Consider the following 12,437-nt stretch of genomic DNA (forward strand, 5'->3'; position numbering starts at 1 on the left):
CTCCATCTAGATTTCATATAGACAAAATTCTGATTAAAATTCATGAAGATCGGGTGTAAAATGCAGCCCCTATTGAATACATAAGGTTTTTATTTGATTTGACCTGATGACCTAGTTTTTGATCCCCGATGATCCATATTCAAACTTGACCTAGATTTTATCAAGGCAATCAGTCTGACCAAAATTCATGAAGATCAATTGAAAAATACAGCCTCTATTGCATACACAAGGTTTTTCTTGATTTGACCTAGTGATCTAGTTTTTGACCCCAGATGACCCATTTTCAAAACTGGCCTAGATTTCATCAAGGTTGTCATTCTGACAAAATTTCATGAAGATCAGTTGAAAAAAAACAGCCTCTATCGCATACACAAGGTTTTTCTTTGATTTGACCTAGTGACCTACTTTTTAACCCCAGATAACCCATTTTCGAACTTGGCCTAGATTTCATCAAGGTAATCATTCTGACCAAAATTCATGAAGATAAAATGAAAAATACAGCCTCTATCGCATACACAAGGTTTTTCCTTGATTTGACCTAGTGACCTAGTTTTTAACCCTGGGTGACCCATTTTCAAATTTGGCCTAGATTTTATCAAGGTAATCATTCTGACAAAATTTCATGAAGATCAATTGAAAAATACAGCCTCTATCGCATACACAAGGTTTTTCCTTGATTTGACCTAGTGACCTAGTTTTTGAACCCAGATGACCAATTTTCGAACTCAGCCTAGATTTAATCAAGGTAATCATTCTGACCAAAATTCATGAAGATAAAATGAAAAATACAGCCTCTATCGTATACACAAGGTTTTTCCTTGATTTGACCTAGTGACCTAGTTTTTGGCCCGGGGTGACCCATTTTCAAATTCGACCTAGATTTCATCAAGGTAATCATTCTGACAAAATTTCATGAAGATCAATTGAAAAAAACAGGCTCTATCGCATACACAAGGTTATTCCTTGATTTGACCTAGTGACCTAGTTTTTGACCCCAGATGACCCATTTTCGAACTCTGCCTAGATTTCATCAAGGTAATCATTCTGACCAAATTTCATGAAGATCAGTTGAAAAATACAGCCTCTATCGCATACACAAGCTAAATGATGACGGACAGACGACAGACAGACAGACGCCGGACATCGAGTGATCAGAAAAACTCACTAAGCATTGCTCAGGATTTCGATAAGTCTTGCACTAAATGGCAATGTGTGAACCAATTTCAAAGTCCAAAAAGGGCAATAATTCAGCCAATATAGTTGTCAGAGTTATGTACTCTTGCCTACAGATAGAAATCATGATGATAAACAAGTGTTCAAAGTTTAAAAGCAATATGTCAAAAAGTTTTAACAAACTGTGGCCTTGTATGAAAACAGAACAAATTTTAAAGTCCAAAAAGGGCCATAATTCAGCCAAAATAGATGACAGAGTTATGTACTCTTTCCTACAGATAGAGACTATTAAACTGAACAAGTGATAAAAGTTTCAAAGCCATATGTAAAAGACTTTACACAAAATATGAATTGGTAGGAAAAACTTAACCAAGATTTCTAAGTCAAAAGGGGCCATAATTCAGTCAAAATCCTTGATGGAGTTAAGTACTCTTGCCTATAACTGGACATGGTGATGGTAAACAGGTGTTGAAAGTTTCAAAGCTTTATCTCAAAAGACTTTGTCAAAATATGAACTGGTATGAAAAAACTTAACCAAGATTTCTAAGTCAAAAAGGGCCATAATTCAGCCAAAATCCTTGATGGAGTTATGTGCTCTTGTCTATAACTGGCCATGGTGATGGTAAACAATTGTTGAAAGCTTCAAAGCTTTATAAATCTCAAAAGACTTTGTCAAAATATGAACTGGTACGAAAAACTTAACCAAGATTTCTAAGTCAAAAGGGGCCTTAATTCAGCCAAAATCCTTGATGGAGTTATGTGCTCTTGCCTATAACTGGCCATAGTGATGGTAAACAAGTGTTAAAAGTTTCAAAACTTTATCTCAAAAGACTTTGTCAAAATGTGGTCTAGTACGAAAAACTTAACCAAGGCGTGACGCCGACGCCGTGGTGAGTAGGATAGCTCTACTTATTCTTCGAATAGTCGAGCTAAAAATGGCTACTAATTCTGGCACTTTTGGCTATAAAATGTTTTTGCAATTGGCTAAAGTCATGGCTACAAGGAAGGCTTCAAATGACATCTCTTAAACTAGCCTTACTCATTTGGCTTATTGGAATGACTTATTTTATGATCTGATATTTTGTAGTTGCAGTCATCCCTGTGACAGAGACAGCAACAGTCAAAAGTGATCATGCTGTCCTGAAACGTCCTATTATTTGGACTACTCTTAAACCACTTGGCCAATTAGATCAAACTTCACAGGAATGTTTCTTGAATAGTCCCCTTTCAGAATTACTCAAAAAGCCTACCTACCAACCCTATTTTTTGACCAATGTAAGTTACCTGACCCACATGGGTTTTCTAAAAAAAAACAATTAAAAAAAAAAAAAAAAAAAAATCCTACCTACCTACCCTATTTGTTTTTTGGCAATGTTACCTGAACCACATATATGTTTTTGGGCCTAATGGCCTTAAGAAACTTCAATTCTTTAAACACACAATTATAAATTATTGTTTGGAGCATGTAAAACAAGCAAGTCATTAAGTAAGGCAGTGGCTAGAGAACCGGAATCGGTTCCCTAGACTGCGAACTTATTCGTCCAGAACCGGTTCTCTAGCCAAAGTACCGTGCATAGGCTAGGGAACCGGAAATTTTATTTCTATGCATAATGCTGCCGAAATCCACTTAATAAGTTCACTGTCTAGGGAACCGATTCCGGTTCTCTAGCCACTTCCATTAAATAATTTTGACTATTATTTTGAAATAAAATGGATTAATTATGAATGCTTAACTACTGTTTTTCTAAAAGTTTTGAACATCACACAGCCGCTATTGAAATTAAATGTCATTTAAAACAGTTATCATTTAAAAAAATATTTTGATATTAAAATTTGAAAATTGTAAGTATATCAAAACTGTTTTAATACTTTTGAAAAGCCAGTGAAAAAATTGCTAAAACAAGGCAGAAATCCCCCGCCACTGCTATGATTTGTGAAACGGTAAACCTTTGACCTTAAGCAGCGACCTTGACCTTGAACTGACATGGCTGACTCATGAATTCTGCACAACATCCTGATGAGGTGATCATTTGACCCAAGTTTCATGAAAATCCTTCAAGGGGTTTAGGAGATACAGAGTGGACACAAAATGGAAGGCTTAAACCTTTGACCCTAAGTGGTAACCTTGACCTATGCTGGCTAACTCATAAGTTCTGCACATCGTTTTGATGAAGTGATCATTTGACCCAAGTTTTATAAAATTCCTTCAAGGGGTTTAGGAGATATAGACCGGACACAAAATGGAAGGCTCAAACCTTTGACCTTGAGTTGTGACCTTGACCTTAAGCCGACAAGGCTGACTCATAAGTTCTGCACATCGTCTTAATGAGGTGATCATTTGACCCAAGTTTCATGAAAATCCTTCAAGGGGTTTAGGAGATATGGAGCGTACACGAAAGTGTTACGGAAGGACGGACACCATTCCTGTAACCCCCCACCACTTGTGATGGGGGATTAATTAAAAAATTGGCAGTGGCCTCAGATTCTAGGATTACAGAAGTTCCGTATTCCTAGACAACCCTTTGAGGATAGGCTAGGATTACGGAAGTATTTAAGAGGTAATGTATGTTAGGACATGCATCGATGATGTTGTAAAACTTATTTATTTCGCTTAAAACAGCATGCCCGCCCTATTATTTCGTGTTATCTATCAGCCATTTTGGGTTAGTATAATCTTAAAAGATATATTAATGGCGGCGCACGGAAATGTTACAGAAATATGAGGGTCAAACTTAAGTTTCTATATTTTAAATTTTATGTATTTTTATACTAAATATATTTATAATTATCATTATTTAGTTAGCAGATAAATGAAGAACAATACTCTAAATAATAGCTCAAAAGGATTTTCAAAAATATACTTTCAATTTTATGATTTGATTTTGCCTGTCACTTCACATTTCCGCGCGTATAGAATCTGGCGAAATCAACATCCGTATACGTTTTTCTATTTCGTTTTAACTACTTTAAGTGAAATAAGTAAGTTTACAATATAATTTATGCATGACTTAACATATATTTGATGCCTCTTAAATACTTCCGTAATCCTAGCCTATCCTCAAAGGGTTGTCTACGTATACAGAACTTCCGTAATTCTAGAGTCAGAGGCTAGGATTACGGTACCGTAATCGTAGCCACTGCCTTAAAAAATTCCAATCCAGTAAAAAGACTGCTTTGCCCGCCAGATGAACATATTTTAAGGAGTGATGTCACGGCGGGTAAGCTCTAGATGCAGTTTTATTTGTGGCGGTTACCGGATGGCTAGACACTTCCTTCATGAAAATGTACAGTACGTCCAAGATGAAAAGTCAATTTTTCGCGCGACCTCCGTGACAAAAAACGATTGACTGTGTCCTTTTGCGGTGTCCCGAACACGCTAGCTCATCGAAACGGACACTGAGTCCGTTATCGGCTGCCTAGCGATCGGCGGACACGGTGCGTCGCAATGTGCAACTGCGGTGATTTTCTCCATGTTCAGATCGTCTCAATTAATCCCGTTTTTGATTGTAGAAAGATAATTTTTGCTCCTATGTTTTGTTTTCTGTCAGGTAAACACTAAGCTTATAAGATGTGTAATTATAAACTGTTTTGTTTCCTTTGTTTATGTTCATAGTTGTATGTAAAAAATGTTAAAACGTCCACTAAGAATTACTACTAACATTACATGTTGGAATAAATGTTTTACTCACCTCTGTTGCAATTAAACTGCCTAAGTCTTTCTTTCGTTTAGCATGTTTGCCCATTTTCACATGTTGCGAAATTATTTGGTAAGTTACTTATGATTAATAAGTTCATGTTGGTATAACAAGTGCTAATTAGATAATTGTCGACATCAATAAAGTGTATTTAAATTTATTAGTTTTCGAGTAAAACTTCTTTCTATAAAATGCAGTTTCAAACAGTTAATTTTAACTTCAAGTCATGAAAATTGTTCGATGTTTAAATCAATATCATTTTCACTTGTACATGTAGTCTTGTTTATTTTCAATTTGCAATGATTTATTATCGTAAAATTTACAATGAAACAAGGGATAAATCAAAAGTTAGGAAGCTATTGTTTTATATTTCAGGTACACACCAACTACTAGTATATAAAAAATAGAGAAAAAAAACAGAAGTGAAGTTTCGGAGCAAGACCCGGTTGTGGCTAGTAATATGGTCCCGCACGGTCCTAAAGCTAGTCATACGTGAGGCACGTTCAGCTAGACAGTCTTGCTTGGACTACAAGAGTAGTGATAATCACATGACTAGATTTTTGGCCGTCGCGCGGGACTGTTCACTACAGGATGTTTTAAAGCCACTAATAAATATGTATAATTTCCATATGGTTTATAATAAATAATGAAAGCATAAAGTAGTTGTTATCTATACTTACGGGTACTGGTAGAAACTTTCAACAAGAGTGAAAATTACAGCACACCACCAGTGGAGGGAAGAAACAGAAAACGAAAATCGGGCTTCTATATCTTTTATTAATTCCCTTTTTTTTTCTATACGAAATTTAACGGAATATAATATTTACGGTACTAGGAAGCACAAACAATTCAAACAAATAAAGCCAAGAATGATTAACACTAGAAAGAAAAAAATATTTTGCTATGTTGCGTTCTCATATAATGCTTCCATTTGATTTTATTTCTTATTCATAACATGTACATAGATACAAACGATACCAACAATCGAAGATTATTTACACAAAATACAGACAGACAGACAGACATATTCTATAAATCATCATGTAATAATCACACACATAACGTGACAAATACACGTGCAGTTGTTAAAACTAAACAGTATAATTCTATTTCATATTTTGTTTCTGTTCCCTTTGGTCTATTACACAGACAAAATTTTATCAAAAAGATCATATACGTTATAACGAATATGCAAATATTACGAATATGAAAGTATCTTAATCTTGCTGAAAATAATACAGAATGGAGAATAAACAATTTTTGTCAGCAGTGAATACATAATATGAATTAAATAACAAACACAAAATAATTTCTGTAAGCATTATCGATACACAGGTTTTTGTTGTATATGTGGCTATAAACATATATGACATTTAATGCTAATAAAATTATGTTTACAAAAGAAAAAATAAAAAAAAAATTAAATTTTAAGTTGTTGCTTCCAAGGCTCTTACTCAGCACTATTTTTCGTAATCTTGCCCTGAAAAAAAAAGCAGATAAAACATAATTTTTAACAGCTGTATGTTACACATCACTAGTTTCCTGAAATTTGAAATGTCATGTGATATAATTCGATTAATTTGTTGTTTCAGACATGTAGACATGCATCTAAATGTTTAAATGGATAATTACTTTGTTTACTTTAAGTGAATACCACTGTTTTCTTTCCCGAGCGAAAACTTTAATGCCGATATTCTATACTGTATTAAAATTAAATTTCAAATTCTTTTTTGATATTTACAAAAGCAAATAAATTCGTTACAAATTAACAAGTTATTCAAAACCTATTAATTTTAACTGGTAACTTACCTCTTAAATAATTATCAAACTCCATGCCAAACTGTGAACGAAGATTAATCGTTTGGGTTTTAAATAAGGCAGTGGCTACGATTACGGTACCGTAATCCTAGCCTCCGGTTCTAGGATTACGGAAGTTCTGTATTCCTAGACAACCGTATGAGAATAGGCTAGGATTACAGAAGAATTTAAGAGGCATCAAGTTTATGTTAGGACATGCATAAATGACATTGTAAACTTACTCTTTTCACTTAATTTCGTGCTATCGATCGACCGTTTTGGGTTAGTATATCTTAATGGCGGTGTGCGGAAATATTATAGAATTATCTATGTTTCGTATATACCTGCATTTTTTTATCAAGTCAACACAAATGGTCTTTAATAACATACAATATGGTTATGAATCGTAAAGTTCAAAGTATAGGATTTATTTTAATCTAACTTTGACACTCATATTTCTAATATATTTCCGCGCGCCGCCATTAAGATTATACTTACCCAAAACGGCAGATAGAAAACACGAAATAATAAGGCAGACATGAAAAATTAAGTGAAATAAGTAAGTTTACAACATCATTTATACATGTCCTAACATCTACTTTATGCCTCTTAAAATACTTCCGTAATCCTAGTCTATCCTCATAGGGTTGTCTAGGAATACGGAACTTCCGTAATCCTAGAATCGGAGGCTAGGATTACAGTACCGTAATCGTAGCCACTGCCTTAAAATAACGTTATCGTATTAAAGTAATTGTTAGTATAACAACAGAAGTTTGCAACAAACATACAAAACTGCAAAAGTGAACTCTAAATAAAACAACTGAATTTATAAGTTTTATTGTTTATTAAGCACTGTCTCGTCGTATACGCTTCGTGTCAAGTGCTGTACCTGCAAAATACAAAAAGTTTCCAAAATTACCTTGCAGACGAACATTGAAACTGAAAAATTACGATGATATTATGTGTTAACATACACATAAATATATATTTTAAGTTTTGGTTAAAATAAAATGAAAAATAGCATATTTTAAAACAATATCATGAACACCGCAATTCGCCGCGATTTCATCGTGAAACAGCGTGTTCGCGAGCACCGTGTCCGGACACACTGTTCACCGCGATTTGTAGGGCTGTCATTGATTGGGTCTTTGGCATATTGACGATACCGATATATCGGAAGACAAATATCGACGATACATCGATATATCGATTATTAAGTTAGATTAAAAACCTGTTTGTTCATGGGCATGCTATATACCTTCTTGTTAATGTTCAGGGCACTAGACAACTTTTGGGGACAGGTACCCATACCCTCACTTAGGGAAATTATTCGACATTTTAAGACGAAAAAGGGAAGTTTAAGCCATGTATATGTAACTACTTTTCACACTTATTAGTACTGTTTTCAATCATTTCTAACTGATGTGACTATATTGCAACAGTAATTTTCCTTTGAGGCACTATATAATATTAAAAGAAAGAGTTCATATCTATTTGTGTCAAACAACCTATCATCAGCCTGACAGGGGAATTTTCTTCTAAGAAAAGGGAAAAAACATATTATTTTAGGAGGGGAATGGTACCCATATTCGGCCTCAAAAATGGCCAAACGAGTGCCCTGATGTTATGTTTAGTTTTATTGCCTACTTTTTATATTACTGTTTGATTGTGTTGTATTTGTATCTGTGAAATAAATAAAATAAATGAAAATTAATGAAATCTTTTATAGATCTTCATTGTGCCTTCACTCCTCTTTTGCATTTATCCTACTTTACAACCTAGTGAACTATAATACCAGGCACTGGAGTAGGGTTTCAAACAGCTAAAATTCTGCATTTTTCTTCCACAGATATCTATTTATTTATTAAATTAATTAATTTATTTATTTACCATGTTTTTATTTATTTTTAGCCTGTTTCATACCCTGTCTAATTTTTACCTTGCACTTACATTCGGTACTGGCATCGCGTGTTTTTGTTTTTTTTTTCTTTTTTTTGGTTTTCTTTTTTAACTTTTGCCCACGTTTTCGATGGGCCTCAAATGTGTAGCGTTTGGCTGTTTGTTTGTTGTACTGAAAGACATGTTTAAGCAACACCTTGTGTTTCTACGAACCCAAACAAAGCTTTTCTTTCCGTCTTTCGACTCTTTTTCCACTATTTAAGCCAGCGACGGCTTCCTCTTCGGCCATTTTTGATTGTTATTGTTACGGACACTAGCTAAATTCTGTACCTTTCTACTGAGTGATCAGCTATACGCGAACAAGTAAAAAGCCGAGATTGACGTAGAAACAGTATATATATACACTATGTTTTTACATGCACAAACAACGAAGCGACCTTTCAAGACAGGACAACGTAACTTTTTGCAAATAGATTCTGAAGTTGAGCCCTTTTTACTTCTACCCATATAGGTAGTGCCGGCTAGTGGGAAAAGACTGCTACGGTACAAGTTTAGACATGACCTTTTTTGACAACTTCCGTTACTTACGGCACATTTTTGCAGGCAGAAAAAGTTGTTTTAGAGGGTCTGAGTGTTTATCTAGACAGTTGTTTTTTCTCTCTGTAAAATATCGATTTTTGAAAATGGGAATCGATAATCGATCGATCAAAAAATATCGTTGATACATCGATATCGTTTCTATCGATGACAGCCCTAGCGATTTGCGGTGAAATCACCCAGCTGGGTGGTCAAATTTCTTTGAACACGCTAGTCTGGTATCACGGTGATGGGTGTCCATTGGAACTTTTCATTTTGGACGTACTGCTGCAAAATTATGGCTCAGGTGAAAGACTGACTGAATCTTACAGACTTTCTGTTTACGTTTCAATAGTCTAAATTGAGGATGCTTTTAAGCTCAAGTATCCCTTAGCAATATATAAAATTCTCTGATCTGAAACTGTTAAGCTACCATCAGCTGCACACCTGCCCTGGTAAAATATGATTTATTGGTCAGTAGCCAGTGGTGATTGTTTGGCCAAAATTTTATTTTTCGACAATAGTAGTTGGAATAGGCAACGTAATGACATTACCTTAGTTGTATAAATCATCCAAAACTGAAACAGTCTCTCTTTTGCGCTCAATTCATCCATAATTGCTACAGCACAATTTTCCAAAAAAACATTTTATTAACAATTTTGGCCAAAACCATCCAGCACTTCCGCAATGTGGATAAAAGTAGAAAAATCCGAATGATGAAAATATAGGTTGAACACCACTAAATCCAGCCGTTCTTTATTTCATATAAAATCCACTGATTTGAATTATCTGATTTACGGAATATTTTTATGACTCTCAAAATTAATAATGTAAAGGCTAGGTACCGTAACCCTAGCCACTGCCATTCGCAAAAGAAATAAAAATGATAGATTTACAGCCTGTACTGTACAAAACGATATGAACAGGTACATACACTCTACAGGCTAATAGAGAAAAATTCAATCAGTTTCATGTAGATCCGACATGTGGAGTATGTAAAAACACCCAGAAACTCGCATACACATGATCGCAAGTTGTGAAATGTATATCAATTCATCTCAAGAACTGCTGGCATTCTAAATCAACCAAATCCAAATCTACACATCGTACAAACTTTGACTCCAAGTTTATTCACACAAATGGTACTAGATTGTTCTCAACCAGAGGTTCAACAATAATATCAATTAAAGACACTGCCATAGAGAAATTAGAACGGCATTCAAGAATATTCCTATTTGACTTATCAAAACTTCTTGAGGGAGTTGTGTAACCATAAACTGATACATGTATCTGACAGTTGAAGTACCCATGTAAATATTTCCCCTTTAGCGTATATAAAAATTATAACAGAGAATCATTTTGGGAGGCACATGTGTATATACTCATCGTATATTGTAAAACATTAATATCATTGTGATATATTTAAGAATTCCGCGAATACTAGTGAATCTTAATCTTAATAGTTATATAGGGATAAGTTTGGAAAAGTTCGATTTGATGAAAATATTTAGATCTAAGCTGGAACAACTGACCTTCCTGATCTCAGGAAATAAGGCTAAAAGCAGTGATTAGGTGACCCTTGGATAAAAGTGTTTATTTATTCTTGGATTTGAATTACGATTCTGCGGTGGTTTTCAGTTAATTGAAAAGGATCGGTACATGGCAACTAAACCCTAGCGCCACCACCAAAACGTGATGATAAGGAAAAGAGCTGTCGACATTTCCATGGTGCAGCTATCACCGGTTTCAAATTGTAAATATTTACATTCTGTCTTATTTTTTTATTGATAAAATTTGTTTCAAAAATCGGAGAATGTAGTTCCGTGTAACAACACTTTTACTACCGGATGACTGTATTTTCATTAAATATTTCAAAAATTGTGGTGTCAAAGGCTTTTCTCCCGATTTATATATAAATAGCACATTTGTACATTTTGATATCTGTCTGTATTCGAGCTATATTTCGATGCATAGACACACTATAAGAACATAATCGCGCATGCAAATGGTCCACACATGTATGATTCTTACACAGACAAACATTAGAAGTAATGAAATCTCCCTAAAAGAAATATGCCAGTGTTTTTTAAAAGTGGTGGCGCTATCACGTCAGCTGACAAATTGAACAGCTTTATTTCTCATATAACCGACAAATTTCCAATAAAAGAAGAACATAGAAAAAACAAATAGTTCGTAGCTAAGCATCTCCGAAATAATAGTGTCCACCACATAATATTTCATATGGCCATTTTCCCCGAGAAAGGTATCGTTATACATATCTCTAACCTGTCAAATCTATCTGCATTGAATCATTTCATTACATCTAGAAACAACATACATGCAATATCGTCATGTGGAATTTTCCTGGCCGCTACTTAGAAATGACAGAGACTCAATTGTTACATTTCCTTTTTAAAATATTTCTAGAACATCTTTTAATACTTCTGGAATGTTTTTCTCCCCAACATTTCTTTTCGTTGAAAACAAAGGAATCAATTGACTTATCTGAGTAATTAATGACCAAATAAACACAATTTCAGTGTTACATTCCTCCATTTCGCAAACATTTTCAAGTACTTCTCTATATTCATTGTCACATAATCATCTCATATCTTAAAGTGTTTCTTGACTTGAAAGTGAATAATATTTCATTTGGAAGGTGATTTATGTTTTATGACATATTTTTTGAATGGTGAACAAATTGAACCCTTTTTGAATGACGATATTTTGGAGGAGTATGCTTTTTTGTTGTAGAATTTGCCTTCAGTGGGATACTTCATTTTAATTAATACATTCGGTGTAAAAGGCTTGGGAAGATTTTGTTCTTTTTTTAAAATTGTTACTAGAGGTTTAAATTGAAACGCCCAATCTGCAATGGATTAACAGTGTATGCATGATACTTGAATATATAGAAGTTTTATAATGTGATTGAAAAATTAGTCGTCCACTAATTATTCACACACATGCTTCTCTTCATTCTAAAATAACTTTAAAACATTAAACTGAAAAAGGTTAATGACAATCCCTGTAATCATACCTTATTTTCCATTGAATAAAACTACTTATTTGTAGTCAGACGTTCTAACGCTTACCGTCTGCCACAGCGCCACCACTACTGTATAGCGCCATCACTGATGTGAAAGCGCCACCACTTTTAAAAATGTTGGTATATGTCTTTTACGAGAGATTTCATTAAAACTAACGTATGTCTATGTGAGTATCATATACATTTAGACCATTTGTATGCGCGATTATGTTCATATAGTGTGTCTATGCTAATGCATCGGAGTTTAGTTG

General features: G+C 34.3%; 1 protein-coding gene across 1 annotated transcript in view; it reads right to left on the minus strand.

Annotated features, from left to right (window-relative positions):
• LOC123539393 (neurobeachin-like protein 1) overlaps positions 1-9,834 on the minus strand; it is a 104,847-nt gene extending 95,013 nt beyond the window's left edge. The window contains exon 1 of the mRNA XM_053530566.1: positions 9,695-9,834. Within this exon, the coding sequence (XP_053386541.1) occupies positions 9,695-9,754 (60 nt within the window). The 5' untranslated portion in view covers positions 9,755-9,834. The remainder of the gene's footprint in view (positions 1-9,694) is intronic.
• Between the last annotated feature and the right edge of the window lie 2,603 nt (positions 9,835-12,437).

The sequence above is a fragment of the Mercenaria mercenaria genome, chromosome 18 (assembly GCF_021730395.1).
Source record: "Mercenaria mercenaria strain notata chromosome 18, MADL_Memer_1, whole genome shotgun sequence".
In the NCBI taxonomy this organism is placed as follows: Eukaryota; Metazoa; Mollusca; class Bivalvia; order Venerida; family Veneridae; genus Mercenaria; species Mercenaria mercenaria.